The sequence below is a fragment of the Pteropus medius genome, unplaced genomic scaffold (genome assembly GCF_902729225.1).
Source record: "Pteropus medius unplaced genomic scaffold, Ma_sr-lr_union100, whole genome shotgun sequence".
NCBI classification, from domain to species: Eukaryota; Metazoa; Chordata; class Mammalia; order Chiroptera; family Pteropodidae; genus Pteropus; species Pteropus medius.
Window position 1 is genome coordinate 12,533,596 of NW_024353517.1, and position 18,679 is coordinate 12,552,274.

The 18,679-nt window shown below is 33.9% G+C and overlaps 1 protein-coding gene and 1 pseudogene across 11 annotated transcripts in view; one reads left to right on the forward strand and one right to left on the reverse strand.

The window, feature by feature from the left end:
* LRCH3 (leucine rich repeats and calponin homology domain containing 3) overlaps positions 1–18,679 on the forward strand; it is a 97,045-nt gene that overhangs the window by 71,938 nt on the left and 6,428 nt on the right. For 6 of the 11 annotated variants that reach the window (XM_039850819.1, XM_039850828.1, XM_039850818.1 and 3 more), the window contains 6 exons: positions 3,523–3,594; positions 7,867–7,915; positions 8,437–8,544; positions 9,856–9,974; positions 10,594–10,731; positions 16,556–16,633. In XM_039850819.1, the coding sequence (XP_039706753.1) occupies positions 3,523–3,594; positions 7,867–7,915; positions 8,437–8,544; positions 9,856–9,974; positions 10,594–10,731; positions 16,556–16,633 (564 nt within the window). The remainder of the gene's footprint in view (positions 1–3,522; positions 3,595–7,866; positions 7,916–8,436; positions 8,545–9,855; positions 9,975–10,593; positions 10,732–16,555; positions 16,634–18,679) is intronic. The other 5 variants (XM_039850823.1, XM_039850822.1, XM_039850826.1 and 2 more) reach the window with 1 other exon arrangement.
* Positions 7,655–7,773, reverse strand: LOC120593142 (uncharacterized; annotated as a pseudogene).

Here is an 18,679-nt window from a genome sequence, read left to right on the forward strand (position 1 = left end):
CATTCAGAAATGATCTGTATACCATAAAACATGATGGTCGTCATTACTAAATGCTTTACAAATAGCTAGAACTGTTTTTCTGTGTTACTGTTCATGATTTACCCAGCGTTCCAGTGCTCTGCAGCTATGAATCAAATATCTTTGTTAGTGTTTCCAAAAGTAAAATAGTTGCACTAAGAACTTTATTGGCTTTGTATGTATATTGGGAGAAAAAGGCATAATGTATTAGTTTTTAAATGTCATTTCTAATTCTAAGTGTACTTATTTATTAATCATTAATTTGGTTCATGAGTCACCTGTGTGTTAAATGGATTCCCTTACTCCACAATGCTAATTTTACAACTGTGTTTTTGGCATCCTGTTTTATCATCTGTCTTAAGCTACTGAAAATCCCAACCTTTTAAAAAATACTAACATCTCAAGATTATCCCTCCCTGCCCATTTTTCAAACTCAGGTGAAAATGAGTATAACATGAGAGCTTTATTGAAAGTCTTACATCAGCTTTGAAAGAGAATTCTAACCATTTACATAATTGCTTTTCCTCATCATGTTTTATGTTATTTTTTCATGGTAATAATTAAAACTAGCAGTTCAAAAATCTACTGTCTCTAACAATTCTTGTCTTATGTGCTGTTGTCGCCATTGTGCATATTACTACATGAACTACATACTTTAGTATGAGATTCCTGGTACCTAAACTTCCTATGTTCAAATTTCTGCGATCAATCATCATTTTCTTTGAGATGGATAAAGCATATCTTAACTGGTCAGTCCTATAGATAAATATAACCACCAGCCTCTGTAATTTTAGTGGAAGTTAATTGGTATAGAAGTAACTGATAATTTAAATTAATGCAGGAAAATATTAAGAGCCTATGATGATTCATATTCTTTACCAGAATTATCTCCTTCACTCCTCACAGCAACTTTAATGGTTAAGGTTAAACATATCACCATTTTACAAATGATTACTGAGGCACAGACTGTCTTATCCAGACTGCGACTTGTCCGAGGTCAATTGCTAGTAAGTGCCAGGTTGAGTTCAAATATAGATTTGGCTGACTGAAGAACCTACATTAAACACCATGCTGTATTGCCTTTCATACTATCCTATAATTTCATACTTTCCTATAATTGAAAACAATTTAGGAAACCGAAGGTGAGATTTAATAACACATAAGTGATAGAAGTGTGAGTGCCCAGACTTTTTTGTCAAGGAAAAAGTAGAATTTGAAAAAACAACAAAATCCCCTTAGCATGGAATTTAAAATCGCCTTCAGCCATTTTCAAAACACATATACTTGTATTAATGATCAGTATTCTTGTCACACCTAAATTAGATGGTCTTTTTAAAAGCAAGAGCCATGTCTCACATATTTTTATGTGCCAAATAGTATCCAACACTGTGCAGAAGAGTCATATGTTAAATCATACCTCTGATCCTCTCAAAACTTCTCTTCAGTGGATTCCTATGGTAAAATAAAGTCCGTACTTCTTAACATGGCCTACAGGCTCCTTCAAATAAAGTCCAAATTTCTTAACATGGCCTATAAGCTCTTGTATATTCCTATATATTTATGACTGCCACCTCTATCTATCATCTCTGGGCTCATGCTATACCAGCATTTTTCAGCTCTTCAAAAATGGCAAGCCCTTTTCTACTTAAGGACCTTTGCAAAGACCTTTCCCTCTGCATGGAATGCCTCTTCCTCCCTGCATATACCCCTTGGTTAATTTCTACTCATCTATCAGGTGTCACCTTAAATGTGACACCTTTAAAACGGCTTTTCTGGAACACTCCACTCCCAAATCAAGTTTATATCTCCACTGTTACTTTTTTCTTCATAGTACTTTTAGGTGGATATTGATTATTTTACATCTCTCCCCTGTTAGACGACTAGACTGTAGCTTCATAGGCCCAGTGGTATTCTCTATTGCATTTACTTATGTATGCTTAGTCCCTATCATAGTTTCTTGGATACATTAGGTGCTCAATAAATATTTCCTGAATGAACATGTAAATGTTGTACATCTAATGGTTGATTGTTCATTGAATTGTTTCTTGATGAAAAGGTCAGATGGTGTAGCAAGATAAATGTTGAATTTGATTTAAAGACTTTGAAATATAGAATTTGAAATGAGTATTAGTAATGGTTAATGTCAGTTATACTAACATTCTCTTAGGGCTGGCCTTCAGGCTTCTGTTGCTTTCATCTGTGTCCTGTCCATATCTATATCCCATCTCTAGATACTAGAGAAGTGCGTATTTCACTTCCTCTTCCCTTCACTCCTTTTTTTCCTTCTTTGCCAACATAATGGCTTTTAGCTTTTTTATATTTGAGATTGACAGTAATTCCAGCACATTTGATTATAAGGAGGACCAAGAAATCTAAACAGGTGACATAGGCACGTTGTATAACGTTGTCACGGTCTTGTTCTTGACTGCATTTCTTTTTCACTTTTTTTCTGCCTTAACATAATGTTGCAGTGTGTGTTACATACTTTTCTTTTTTTTTGAAAACAAAAAGACATTGCTGTCCATCAAGTCTTATGAAAAATAATTGTATTTATTTTATTGACCACCTGCACACTTTTTTTTCTAAATACTCACATGTGTTATTATTCTACCATCCTATGATTCAGATACGTGTGATCCCAATTTAAATTTCTTTAAATTATTTAACTTATAAAGCCTTTGATATCATTAAGCCTTTAGCATTTTGTTGTTTTATAGGTACAGTATTATCCACCACCCTTTGTGAAAGTTGTGTCTTCTCTGATTTCCACTCATCACCAAATGAAAAAATTGTCATGTTTTGAGCAGCTTTTATCTGTAATCAAAATATGTACAATGACTGTCTCTAAAAATCTAACTAATCATATGTAGGTTGGTGAATGGGTAAAGGATTTAAAGAAGGAAAATTCTACTTAACCTCTTAAAGGTTATTTGGACCCTCACAGAGGCAGAAATTAAATGCTGGTTCATCCTTAAGGTGTGATGCAAAAATCCTCATCTCCTGTCTTCTCATATCAAAGACATTAAATTGAATTATAATCTAATTTGGATTAATATTAAAAAATATTGTTCTAAATCATGTTGGTTTTTGCTCAGTTAAAATGAGCTCTTTGACTGCTCCCCGCCCCCTTCATAGGAACAGCACAGGACTCGTTAGTTTCAAGGCTGCTTTGCTAAAGAAATTTTGATGTGATCAGTTTTATTTCAAAATAGAATTATTTTCAATAAATTATGCCTTTTATTTCTCAATTGATATAGTATGAGGTATTGAAATAGTTTGAATTATACAGGTAAATAAACTTTTATAAATTATGGGTTTTTTCTTCCAAATATCTCTTTCTGCCCTATCAATATCCTAGTAAACCATTTGAAAGTTTAATCAAACAGAAAGTAGAAACAGAAAGTTTCTAATTTCACTGACCTGATCTGCCTGCCTGCCTGCCTGCCAGACATTTTGCTAACATAAATGCCGCCTTCTGTTTCTTCTGTTTCTCTTGAAATTTAGTCGCTGTCAGGGTTGAATCAAGTGGGCTTTGCTGCTACCGTGCCTCATTCTTCTGCCTTCGTGCCTCTTAAGGTATCTCTTGTTACTATAATTCATCAACATTGGGAAGTGGGTATATAGTGAAAGTCTTAAGTTTTCCGGTGGGTTGGTCTAACAGCAGGCAATCTGAAATCTAGGATTGCATGAAATAAACCCAAGTTTATAAAACTATTTGAGTTTAACATTAGTTTCACTTGAAATTTGTTGACAGTTTTATCATGCCAGACAGTCATAAAGGCTGTATTAATTCTTTATATTCAGGTTCTGATTGAAATGTCATTCTAATTTTCTTATTAGTGATTATTTTTTATCATAACTTCTTATTTTGCTTTGGTTAATATGCAATATCATATTCACTCTGTTGTTTAATATACATGCAAAATAATTTTAGTTCCAGTCCCCAAAACTGTTATTTTCAAAACCCTCTACAGTAGAGGTCAGCAAGCTATGGCCCCCTAGGCTACCTGTTTTGGTAAACAGTTTTATTGGTACACATCCACTCCTGATTATTTATGTATTGTCTGTGCCTGCTTTCATGCATAACAGCATACTTGCAACAGAGAGCACATAGCCTGGAAGCCTAAATAAGGAACCTGTAGTATATTATTTTTTTGAAGGCCTCTAGGGATAGTAATTCCACATGTGTTATCATACAATACATAAGAAATGATTAATAATCCTCACTGTCAAGAAGGTCCTCTCTTTTTCTAACTTCTGTCTTCCTGTAGTTTACACTTGTTTTCTTTCTAAAGTGGACATTTTCTAGTAAATAGCAGTCTTTATGCAAGAATCCTTGTATTTGAAAATTATTATGATGCCATCCTTGTCTTCTCCCTAAATAAACTCTGATCCTTTTACATGGCTTTCCTGGTCTATCAGTGTTTATGAACTTTCACAAGTTCTCTGCCTTCCATTTTGTCTTCACAGTTCCCAGTGAGAAATATATCCCTCACTAGAGTTTGCCTGGTGCTGAGCATGAAATGAGCGTTTTTCACGACTTACTTTGAGCTTTAAGTTGACTTTTTTCATTTCGATATTAATTTTGTTCAGTATCCACTATAATTCTAGAGTTTTAATTATATTTCTAAATGATAATTAATTTCCATATCTTGTATCTTTTGTTTTCCTAAATACTTAATTTTACTTTTATTAATGGTGACATTGGTTAAATTAATTTTACTTTTTGAACATTTTTACTTCTCTAATTTACCAGAATACTTTCAAATTCTTACATCATGTCCTTCTAAAAGCTGACTCCAACTTTTATAACATCTGTAAACCTGACAAACCTCTCTGATGCTATAGATACCTGATGACTTCTGAAAAAACTATAATTTTCTTCTGTCTTAACCCTTTGTTAGCCTTTCTCAGCTAGGTTTCTTATTTGAAAAACAACATAGAAAATTATCTGAGGGACTGTTTTCAAAATTCTCTCCATTCCAGATGTACAGGAGAGAAGTTAATTAATTCCACTCATTGCATACCTTAGGGCATTGGGGCTTATTGTCTCCCAGAATCATTTTTGAGAAAGGCCAAATGTGAATGTCAAAAGTTTTGTAATAAGTCGAACTTTTCTAGCAGACTTGCTACACTGTCGGAAAAAAGATATATTCTTTGTTTTTTGGTATCCCAGTTACTTTACAGCAGGTATATGCTATATTTAGGCATGATTTTATTTCTTTTGTTGCTTAACCAGACATAAAAGTCGAGTTCATGTCAATTTCCACTTTTTTGGTCTCCAGTTCTCCACGAGTTCTCAGATATAGTCAATGGTTGGTGAGTGATTTGAACCAATTATTTAGTAATCCTAAAATGCAAATCACTTAGATTTAATAAAAATACATTTTTTAAGTCATCATTTTACAAGTCCCCTTTATTCTGGCTTTGTTTTTCATTACATCCAACTGTGATAATATTATCTTTTGGCGTTTTTGGAGGTTGAGAATATTTGCTGCCATTCATTGGAATTTTTTTCAGCTTTTCTCAATTAATTTTCTGTTAACTTTTGTCATTTTATTCCTTACTATACTTAAATTGCTAGCCTGACTCGTACTAATAGGTCTTTTTAAATTTTTTAAAAATATTTTTCCTCTGTACCTGGAATAATCTTTACTTTTTGTTTTTCTGTTTGTGCCATTGGTCCTCGAACTGGTCTTTGTTTAACTAACTAGCTTTCTCCTTCCTAACTCATATTCTTTGAAATAAGAATTTTCTTTTGTTTCCTTATAAAGATATCCAGCTCTTGCCTCATTTGCTCCCCTATTCATTTTTTTGCTAGTTCCTATTGTTATTTTCAATTTGTTATTTAAATTTCCATATCTTTTCTAAGTATTCTAAACTTAGCTTATTGCCATCTGTAAACTTCATGAACATCTTGTCTTTTTCATTAATAAAGATACAATTTATTTCTTCATTCAATGCTTTTTAAGTCTTAATTCTAAACCTAAGAGGGTCAAACCAAGGATTGGTTACCACAAAATTGTCTTCCAGATCTGTCCAAGAATTTTCTTAACCCCATGGCTTCTTGTTTATTTACTTAAGCAATCAAAATTCCCTGTCATCATTAATTTCATCTGACTCAACACCAACTAGAGATAAAAGATTTCTGAAAACATTGAAACCAAAGGGGAGAGAAAAGCATGGGAGCAGATGTGTCTCTTTGTGTGTGTTTTAAAGTCGTTCTGTTAATTCAGAAATATGTCTTGGTTCTTACATCATAAAGTTATATTTAAATTATTGAGTATAACTAGATGTCAAAGCCTGAAAAATTGTTACTCTAGCTTTTCTTCTACTCTCCTGCCAAGTCTTCAATATCTCTAACCCAACCAATTAGCACTTCTTTTTAAATTAGCTTATCTGCATTTCCCCACTTTTTAGGTAAACTTAACACCAGTTGAGCTAGCTCTTCTTTTTACAGTTCCTTTGTTTAAAGAATTAAAAACATCTCGGACTGTGTACTATCAAAGAACATAATCTTTTTTTTTTTTTTTTTTGAGAGTCTGTTTTAACAAGGGCCCCAAGTGATTCTAGGTTTTTGTTTGTTTGTTTGTTTGTTTGTTTGTTTGTTTGTTTGTTTTAACACCTACAGCACCTGGTATTCCTAGGTGGTTTCCCATCCAAGTACTAACCAGGCCTGACCCTGCTTATTAGCTTCCAAGGTCAATGAGATTGGGCACATTCAGGGTGGCAATGGCCACAGACGATTCTAGGCTTTGATTAAAAGTGTCATTTGGGGAAGCACTTTTAACCTTCATTGTGTGTCAGATGACATATATAATAATATTAAATCACAAATCATGTAACTGAACGAAAAAATAGTTTCTTTATATAAACTATTAATAGATACCTAAATAAAATATTTTTTTAATGAAATCATGTGTATATAGTTGTATTCATAAAGATAAGTGCAGTAATCAAAAGCTCTACAACATTAACAGCAAATCCAAATACAAAGATATTCCTCTAAAGTCCATGTTTTATCAAGATTCAGAACCACAAGTCTTTTAGTCCTTATACATTATTCTGTATCCACATTCTCTGCATCTGATTGGATCTCTGGATTTTATTTCATTTTCTGTGTGACATTCTCCACAGATATATATCAAGTAGCTCCTGCTTTTGGGGTTGAATGTCCTTCTGGGTGTCCATTGTTAGTCCTTAGCATGGAGAAACTCCTCACTTTCCTCTTCCAAACAAATTCTATCATCTTTAAACACCTTATTTCTTAACTGAAATGAAGAAACCTCCATCACTCTTTTTTAACACCTTAAATTGTATTCCCTGGGGGATGGGAGGTGAAACTATGTAAGAAACTGTACCAGAAAATTATTATTATAAAATAAAAATTTGTTCTCTCCAATACATTTCCCAATAAAGTTTTCTGCCTTGGGATGATCATTTTTCACAATCATAGGAAAGGCCAGTTCTAATAATAGAGCTATCTTTAGAGAATGCATTACATAAACCTTGTATCTGTAGAACTAAATAAAAAGGTTGACCTTAAAAAAATAAAAAATTAATTCATTACACTGAATTCTCATTTCTAGACTTAATTTTGAAGAAGAATTGCACGTTCTTTTGTTTTGTTTTTTAATGTCTACAGCACCCGATATTCCAAGGTGGTCTCCCATCCAAGTACTAACCAGGCCCGACCCTGCTTAGCTTCTGAGATCAGACGAGATTGGGCACGTTCAGGGTAGCATGGCCATAGACGCATTTTTTTTTAATAATCCCAAAGTTTCCATAAATGTAGAGAGTACCTCTTCATGAATAATAATTATTGATGAAAATCTTATCTCTCCACAGAATGATGACAGATCTAATGCTGTATCAAGTTCACCAACAACAGAAACAGGTAACAGACACAGAGGTGTAATTAACCACATAAAGATTATAATGCTTTACCAGGATTCTCCTGATAAATTACTTCTTAGAGAACTGTGTTTTCCTTTTCTGAGATGTGAAATCAGACACAAAATTGGGAACTTTCTACACATTTTCATTTTCAATTTTTTAATGTAACTGGTTGTTTAACTACTCAGCCATTTGATATGAACAAATGAGCGTGAGCTAGCAGTGCTATAAGTTTTCAAGAGACTGTATTTGATATATTAACATTCATTCTGTCTTTATTGATATACCAAAAATAACATGATAATTAAAGTACATACAAGCAGCCTTCCTCCTGTCAGTGTTACTTTTCTGTACCGGATTTTGTATTAATAAAATTATTCTTTTATATCATTGCCACATTTAAGTCGATTTTTTCTTTATTTTCCATTAATTGAACTTTTGTGACATATCACAGTTTCCTTGCTTGTTACTATATTAAGTGTTTTTCCATTTCCTTTAATTTTGCTTTCTATGCTGATTTAGTTCATCATTCCCCTGCATATTGTTTTCCTGCTGCTGTCCAGAGAAACCAGCCTCAGCGCCCTGAAAGTTTCCTTTTCCGAGCAGCTGTCAGGGCAGAAACAAGTAAAGGTAGGAGGTAGTGACTAAAAGGTGGTGGTGGGTGGGTGGGTGCGGGTTATATAATGACATTAACTGTTATATGCTTTTAAACATCTACGCTGAGATGTCACATTGGCAAAAGTTTTAAACTCTGCATTTATCTGTGATATTACATTTAAGCCAGAGAATCTTGTTTGAATTTGTTTTAGTGGGAAAGTTTCTTAGTACCACCTAAAAGCAGGTTATAGTGTTTGAACAAATAACACTCTCAGGATTTCAGAGAATGTTCCTCCTCTCTGTAATGAGCTCTTTCTCAGATTTTTTTGTTGATAAAAACTGTTTTCTGTGTTCTTAAAGAAATAAGTCAGTAATTTTGTAAATCTACTTAGTTCTCATGTTTTTTTAATTAATACGACAGATTTTTGCCTGGCGCACAAAGAAGTTACTGAGAATTAGAAGCAAACATTTCAAGTCCAAAATAACTGCTTTTATTGTAACTGATAGATGCACTTACAGGGAGATTTAAAATCAAACCAGAGACACACCGCTGGTGGGATTGTAAATTAGTATTGAATACTGTTTACATTATGTAATGTTGCACATTTGTATATCTTATGACTTGCAATTTTGCTTTCTGAAATATGTACACATGTATATCAAAACAGATGTACAAAAATATAGCAACACTCTTCATAATTGCCCCAAACTAAATGTCTATCAATGATATAATGGATAAATCATTATAGTAAATTTATACAATGGTATACCATATAAGCAATGAAAATTAACAAATTAATATACACAACATAGATAAACCTTACAATGTTGATCAAAAGAATGCAGACACAAAAGCATAGATATATAATAATGGTTTCATTTATAGAAAGTTCAAAAAGGACAAAACCGATCTGTGGGTTAGAAGTCAGGAAGTCCTCATTAAAACCTGTGGTATTAGAAGTAACCTTTGTACTGGTAGGTAGGGAGCTTGAGAGAGGCTTCTGGGTGTTGATAATGGTTGTGTCCACTTTGATAATTTATTGAGCTCTTTGCTTATGATGTGTGTGTAATTTTCTTTGTGTTTTGTTTTTCAATAAAAACATTAAGTGGATGTAATCAAACAAACAAAAGTATTTGAGCCAAATGGGTAATGGACTTTTTTTTTTTTTAACTATTCTCCCTATTATTGTGTATATTTTAAAATTTCCATAATAAAACCTTTTTTAAAAGAGTTTATCCAGAAGTAGCAAGCACATACTTGCAAGGAAACTGTGATTAGGTAGTTCAGGGTGTTTTTCCAGCACTGACAATTGCCGTTCTATCTTACATACTCATATTTTTTAGGTCACATTTCACCCCTTCTTTCGTCTTCTGCGCCTACTTCTGAGTCTGCAGATCTCATAGCAAGACAGAATTCAAGGCAGAGAGAAGAAGAGCTGGAATTAATAGATCAACTACGGAAAGTGTGTACTTTACCATTGAATTATGCTTTTTCATCGATACTGCTATAGCTAGCCCATAATCCTATCTCTTGTTAACTTGACTTGTATTTTTTAATAGAATAAACAAGTGTCCATTGTGTACCGTGTTGCCCACTGTATGATGAATGTAAAAGAAATTTTACTCTTAATCAACTGTTTACAAGGAAAATGAGATGGGTTGTTCTATAAAGCTTAACCCCTGGCCCTACTCATTTAAAATTTTTTTCTGCCTCACATTATAAAAAAGTAAGAGTAATGATAATTTACACGTGTGTACACATACATATCACACATTATACATAGAGTTAATTTTATTTTGGAGTTGAAAGAGAATCTAGTGTGTGTTTGTTTTTAATCAGAAAATTGTAAATGAATTTCTCTTGTGGCACTTGGTACCACTGTGGCCTGGCTACCCATACATATGTAATTGCTCTCCTTAACCTATTGACTTAAGATAGAAGGATAAAATAGGGATTGTGGTACTTAAGTTATTTGCTTTTTATCTTGATTTCTAATTAAATATATTCCATTGTAACTCCATTATGTCCATTATGTCAGCCACTCTTCAATTAATATAGTACATGTTTTCCTGTCCTTTTAGCATATTGAATACCGGTTGAAAGTATCTCTGCCTTGTGATCTTGGAGCAGCTCTAACAGATGGTGTTGTTCTTTGCCATTTGGCCAATCATGTGCGGCCTCGATCTGTCCCAAGCATTCACGTTCCCTCACCAGCTGTAGTAAGTTTATAATGTTAAAAAATGTTGTCTATTCATCAGACGTTTATTAAGTACAATGGCAGACCTTATACAGAATGCTAGATATACAAATATGAATAGTCCAGTCCCTGCTTTCCAGATCTCACTTCTGCTAGAGAAAAAATAGGCACATAAACAATAACTTGTAGCAGTGTGATGCATGTTAGAAGAGAGGTGTGTAAGAGATGTGCTAGAGAAATACAAAAAAGGGACCACTTAATATTGCCTGAAGAATTCAGGAAAGCCTTCCCAGCGGAGGTAAAATTGTAGGAATTTGCCAGCATTATAAAGAGGGAAGAAGGCATTCTCTGCATATTATTCCTAGATTGAAAAGATAAGGAAGATCATGGCATATTCAAGGAATTCTTAAGTTCAGAATAGATTATGCACAAGATGTGGATGCAAATGGCAGGAGATGTAGCTAGAGAGGTAAGTCAAGGGCCATATGACAAAGGGCCTCATGTTCCACATCAGGGAGTTAGAAGTTTATCTTTGTGTAGACAATGAGGAAACACTGGAACAATCTGAGGAGAATAATGTGATTATAATTGCATTTTAGAATGATGACTCTATTCAGGAGTGGAATTGACATGATCTAGTGACCAATCTCCAGTAGAAAATGAGGGAGAAAGAATATACATGTAGGATGACTGGCAGGTTTTCTTTAGACTGCTGGTCAGATATGGATGTCAATATCAGGATGACAACCCTCAAAAGAGCAAGCTTTGGGTCAACACACATTTTTTTCCTTCAAATTTTTATTATGAAAGAATAATACAAGGAACGCTCCTAAAGCCTCCACCTGGATCTGACAGTTATCTCATTTTGCTATCTTGCTTTGTCTGTATTTGTATGTGTGTGTTTTGCACCATTTAAAAGGCAAATATCATAACACTTTACTCTCTAAGTATTTCAGAGAATTTTCTTGGCCACCTTGCTTTTCCCCATAGCAAATTACTGATTGATAATGGGGACTGAGCCCTCCTGCCTTCAAGGTGTGAGCCATTATCAGCCAGCTAGTAGTGGGGATAGAAGGTAAGGACAGGTGCATAGGCTAGTTAAAGGGACACTGGGTGAGGCACCGACAACATCTACAAGTTATATTCAGATTTCTCAGTTTTAAGAATGTCTTTCATAGCTGCTCTCCCTCATCTCCCCTCCCCAACACACATTGGGGCCACAATGTCACACACACACACACCGACAGCACTGGCTATGTCTCATTGTATTTGATTGTTGTGACACCTTCTTTTGATGAGACTAAATAGATACTATGTATTTTTAACATGCTTAAGGTGTCTAATCTTTTCAAAAGATTTGACTTCATCTCTTTTTCTGGTCATTTGTTCTTATTTAGCACAAATTCTTCACTCAAATTGCAGCTATATCTAGGCCTGTAGGTTGCCACTTCTGGATTTTCATCTTTCTATCTCTCCAGATACAAATCGTTTATCCCTCCCAAGGACCTTGTATTCTAAGTATAAAAGCTGCTTTGTTATCAAAGTCCCAAGAGGCTGATATGGCCTGTTCTCCCCTAGCACATCCAAAAATAGTCATACATTGCTACTAAGGAAAGTCGGTAGCCACTTTTTATTTAGTGACCTCAGAAAACAGGGATTTAGTTTCAATGTAGGAAAAGCAGAGAGGAGCAGTAGCTCAAAGTCAACTATACTTCCAAAGACTTGAAAGACTTGATTCTGGTCCTAAAGGTAGTAATTAAGAGAATAAAAATTGATGCACTATTTGGCAATACCAGTAAAGGAAGGGTTACTCATACTTTGCATTCCTCCAAATTTCTGTCACCTGAGTTAAGAAAGAAACAAATTTAACAATTAAAAAAAAGGACAAATCTGTCATTCTTCATTTCTGGGGGTAACTTAGGAAGTAGCAAGGAGCTAGTGTAGAAAGTGGAATTTGACAGTAAGAATGACTGAAGTTCTTTACTTTGATTACCAGAACACAGTGCCTTACATTTAAAAATGTAGAATACATATAGGAGAAATAAAAATATTTTACAAATATTTAACCACTTAGAGAAATAAAATACATGGACCTTCTTATTAGTCAAAGAAATATCAGTATAACATGAGATTACAGTATTTAAAAGTTGCTAGCAAAACCAACAACAAAACTTACTCTTACTCATATTTTTTGAGCACCTCAAGCATTCTTACAGGGCCAAAAGGTACAGAGATGAGTTGTAAGTCCATTCTCTCAAGAATATTAGTTTCTCTTAAAAATATATTCACTCTTGCATGAAATAGTGTCCTTGACACTTAAAAGCAAGTAGGCCTATTAAATAAAATGGTTTAAGGAGGGTATCTTTTCGGTTCATAAATGAACTGTGAAGTTAAAAAATATGTAAAACTTCCCAAATTATAACATTGGGGGTAAAAAAATGTTTTTTGAATCAACCAGATGAAAATTGTTCAGTATTTTAATTAAAAACCAAACAAAAACTCGTACTTTCAAATCGTGGTAATGATTATTATGACTAAGTCAATATTGCTTTAATGGAGTTTCTGTTACAATACTAGATTTCAATATAAATATTTACACCTTTTTCCTTCTTATGAATTGCTCTTCCTCATATTAAGCTACTTTGTCCCTATTTTGTTCTTTTGACCATACCAAGAGCTTTGTAATTTACTTTCTTAGAGATTTTTTTTGGGATGAGAATATAAAATTAAAGCCAAATACAAATGAAAAACCATAGCAGTTTCTTTGTGGCTATATTAATGTATGGTGATTTATTGTAATTTTTGGACAACTGGCTAACTAGAACTCTGAGTGTAACTTAACAGACACTTTCCTGATATATTGTATGAACCATGATTTCTTTCTCTCAATTCAAAAAATGACCCCTCATTGTAAGGGGAGGTCTTATGTCCAGGCATTTTTAAAGAAATGCAGAACAGCATGTATGTTTGCAACCATTAGATTGTAATTCATCTTTCTTTGTTATTTTGGGAGGATCATTGATATTTGGTCAACTGCTGTTCGGTTTTTCAGTAGGCATAGGTATTAAGTAGTATAGTTCACGTTCTTAAAAGTGCACGGTTGAATCATATCAGAAATCAGTACATGATGTGGCCATATCATGAATGAACCATATCACTAAGCAAGATGACCTGAAAAAATTCTGAATCATTTTAAATTCCAGAATAGAGAAATTATTTTATTGTTCCTTTCAGTATAGATTATGTTCTTGTTAAAATTACTTTCTTCCTCAAAACCTACATAAGATTTCTTATTCATATCAGGTTGTACAGTATAGAAATAGAACAGGCAGTTTGTGGCTATCCAAAACCATGTGTTATGTCACCCGAAACTCTGGAAAAGCTTTTGGGGAAAGCAGGTTCCTATGAGATTTGTCTTAAGGCAAAATCACAAGTCTTGCACTCCAACATGATAGGGAGTCTACACCCCAGGGCCCTTTTGACTGGCAATTCCATTAGACACATAGAACAGGGATTTGTAGGTTGGGACTCATGCAATCCTAGGGCTTCCAGGGCTCCGTCAACTCCCTAAAATTGTGTTTATGTGCATTCTGCTCAAGAGTAGATTCACAGCTTTCATCAGATTATAAGGAGTTGTATCCCAGTTATGAAACACTAATCTACATCCCTGGAATTTAGATAAATGCTAAGGGAAGGAATGACTGGAGAAAGAGATGATGGTCCCCCACTCCTCTTCCCCTTCTTAAGTCAGAAGTCTGTTCACTGCAGGGAAATCTCAAAGGAAATGTTCTATTCTACTCCCCACCACACCACACACAGACACCATTTATGTCTTAGGAGGCTAATAGTCATGGAGACAGTGCTGAGTTAGACCTCATGATCATTCTGAGCGGTCTTTTTGTCTGAGATGGTGGTGATTCTTGGACTAGTTTTTAAGTTAGCAACATGAACTCTATCCTTTTATCCTTCTTTTGTGAAGAAACAAAGTTGTTTTTCTGCCTGTATGGTCAGAGCTATTGCATTCTGCCCTCTCATAGTTGTTGGCATCTGAACGGTAGAGTTTCAGAAATTTAGGGGTCTTTCTTTTGTAGAACAGGTCTCCTTTTATTAGTGTCTCTCATCCATAGTGTCCCTGTGCATATACCTCCTGCCCTCTCGCCCAAACTCATATCAGGATCTTGGTTTGCTCAAGTAAGGTCTCTTCATAATAAGAGAAGTTAGTTACATTGTTTCTACTTCCATTTCTACATGCAGAAAGAGGAAATTTCTAGCCAATAAAAATTCTCCTAAGTGAAAGCAGTTGTCCTGTGTTTAATTTGCCTAACTTCTCTTTAAGTTAAGCCCTTGTCATAGTAGCTTTCGCCACAGTGACTTTTCTCTTTTGCCTCAGGTCACCTTACCTCCCTCTCTTAACTAGCCAAGAGTTTAGAATATACAACATCACTTTTCTGATGAACAACCTACTTTTTTACATATAAAAAGTGGGAGAGAAAGAGCCCCGCTTCATTATGAGTTAGCCAGTGTGAACCCCATGATTGTTTTTCTCCTGTTAAATTGATCATGATTCTACTATCTGTTACACCTTTTTTTAAAAAACTTTTTTTTACTTTGTTTATGAAGAATTTGGCATAGTCAAGAAAAGGTGCTCCCATAGAAACCTAATTTCTTTCTATCCTCTTTCTCAACCTTTTTGAAAGTTTTTCAATTTGAATTTTTTTCAATTTTCAATTTTAAAATTATTATTACTTTTCATCCATTTCACTTGTTACCTTATCTTTCATAATAAAGCCAGTCCTAGCCCTTGCTTCCTTTCTCAAGTCAAGATAAAAGTACCTTCAACCACTGTTATGTAATATCTTGTTTCCCCTCTTATTGTGACAATATTCCATTTTTGAAAAAAAAAAAACCCAAGATATTTATAAGTGAAATGTTTTCTGAGATGGTCCAGGCTTTTACCTTTACAAAGGCTCCAAGTCAGTGTTCCTGCAAATGTTTGGCATCCATGCTTGATGCTTAAACATACTGAAAACTAACCAGTGAACTTGAAGAATTGAGTTTGGTAATCATTCTGAGAAATGGAATTCATATTTTTTCCTTACATTATAACCTATACCCACTAGGCAAAAACTTTATTACAACTTTAGGTCATGTGATACAATTCTGTGTTTTTAGTCATTAGAGATCATTTCAGAAAAACTAGTTCTTTAATCCAATCTTTTAAAATTAAAATGTTTAAAAAAATTTAAATATTGCCATTGGGTAGAGAAATGATGCATCTGCAGCATATTCATGAGCAAAGGCTATTGACTTTTTTAAAAATTACCTTCTTTTGAAAAGACTTAAGAGGAAATGAACCAAATTGTTAAGTGTGGTTATAGTTGAATGATGGGGCTGTGGGTAATTAATTTTCTTGCTTTTCTTCTGAATTTTCTTTGTATGTATTGTCTTAAAATGGAAAAAAGAAATTAAACAATTATCCCTTTAAAATTTTTCTATATTTAGCACCTGCCTTAAAAAAATCAAAGCCAAATGTTTGAAGTAAGGAATGGTAAACTGTGGTCCAAGGCCATCACCTATTTTTTAAGCAAAGTTTTATTGGAACACAGTCCCAGTTATTTGTTTATATATCGTCTGGGTTGCTTTCAGGCTCTTAGCAGAATTAAGTGGTTGTAATAGACTATATAGCCCTCAAGACTAACTTTATTATCTGATCCTTTAAGAAAAAGTTTGCTGACCCTCTGATTCAGAGCACTGAGTTTATGAAACAATTGGCAAGAATATTTTTACAGTTAGCAAAAGTTTTCAAACTTTGGTAGTAACTTACACCACCTTTTTTTCTTTTGCAGCCTAAATTAACAATGGCAAAGTGCAGGCGAAATGTGGAGAATTTCTTAGAAGCTTGCAGAAAAATTGGTGTACCTCAGGTAAGAAATTTATCATTTTTTATGTTGCTTAAATAGACTTGGGTATTATTTTCCTAAAATCTTTCAGAAATGCAGGTATCTAAAATCTTATAGGACTAGCTCTGAACTAAGTTGATATATTATTAACATGATTTTGTGTTACTACAGTCAGTCAACATGCTTTTGAGTAGTTTCCCTTATTTCTAAGGACCAAGAAATCATGCATATAAATTTAAATATATTGTAAAAATTAATGCTAAGTAATCAAAAGTAGTTATTCTGATATTTTTCTAAACATTCCCACTCACTATTTGACTTGTATACATCTTTATACACAGTAGTCTATGCTTCAAAATAAGTACGTGTCAGATTGAGAACACTATTGGCATCAGTTTGAACACTTTCTTTAATATTTTAAAAAATGTTTACTTTGAAGTGTTAGACTTAGAGAAATTCTATAAATACAGCACAGAGTGTTGTTATATACACTTCACCCAGATTCCTCTACTGTTAACATCTATATAAACATAGTAGGTCATCCAAACTAACAAACACCAGCACCATGCTGTTAACTAAATTACAGACTTTGTTCAGATTTCACCAGTTTTTCCACTAGGCTCTAATACTTTGGAATTTAGCACATAAGAGGCCATTTCTAGGCATTTGAGATTTTTAGGCTATTGAGATTTATTGCCTCCAGCTTCATCAGTTATAGCTTTATTAAAGCTCTTTAATAGTATGAAAAATTAAACTTTATAGATGTGATTAAAGCACATGAACTTGATATATTTTTTATTTAATTACTCCTTTAAAAAACAGTTACATTAAACCAACTAAGCCTGATACTCTTAAGAAATATTATATTTAATGAAATTCTATATATAAATTTAAAGAAATAAACAACATTTGATATTTTTTTTTCATTAACCACACCACTGCAGTGCCTATCAACATATTTTATCCAACCTTTAAGGAGGAAAACATGTTTCTTCTATTGCCTTCTTAATTAGCTGTCAGTAACCCAGGAATGGCCCCTGGACTCAACAACTTCTTTATTTCTCTTGAAGTTAAGCCCTTGTCTTGATAGTTTTCATGACAGTAACTCTCTTTATCCAGTTCACAATTCCTGTCTCTTTACTGAGTTGAGAAGGTCACATCACTTGTGCAATGAGCAACATTCTCTTTCAGCTTTTTCACATGTTCAAAGTGGAAGAGAAAGAGCCCTGCTCCATAGAGCAATCTGCTTTAGCTAGTGTGAATGCCCGTGGTTATTTTTTCATCTTTTATTAAGCAGATTGTGATAATACTATTTATTTTTAACTTTTTTCTTTTGTGTTTTTTTAAGTTGAATTATAATTGAAATTTACATTTAGTGATAGTTAACAAGGACCTTTTTTTTGTTCCTGTGAACAAATTCCAAGAAAATTTCTCATTTTTTATCATAATAGTTTTCTAAGGCTCATCATCTCTTTTAGACTAAACCATTTTTAAATATATTAAGAGAGCATTATAAGGTTTCTAAACAAATAGCACGCATTTTCTCCATATTAATAAACAGGTTCTAATATTCAGGGGCATACATTAACATTCAGTGCTTCCCTTCTGTCTCCCAAAGACGTCCCTACCTGATCGTCACACTACACAGAATGTCCTGTACCTGCCCCACTTCCATACCACAGTGTCTTTGAATAAGAGAAGGTGGCATGGGTTCGTGCAGGGAATGGCAACCAGAGAAAAAGATACAATTGATTTAAAAGAGGCCCTGCAAGCATAGAGGAGAGTGCCAAAAACAGCCCCAAACAGCAAGACATGTTAGCAGAATTAGCTTGTGTCAGACCTGTTAAAGTGCTGTTTGCCAGGGTTTATTATCGTCATTGTACCTGTACTCTGGGCTTTACAGAACCGTCATCTGTCTCATTTAAAGTCCATACACTGAAATTCTTTCAGAATGTACTTGCCATCCATCAGCAAAAATACAAAAACAATATATCTTAAAGCATGCATTTAATTCAGCATTTGCCGAACAGTGGTTAACAGTATTATTTATTGTGGGCCAGCCTACCCTTG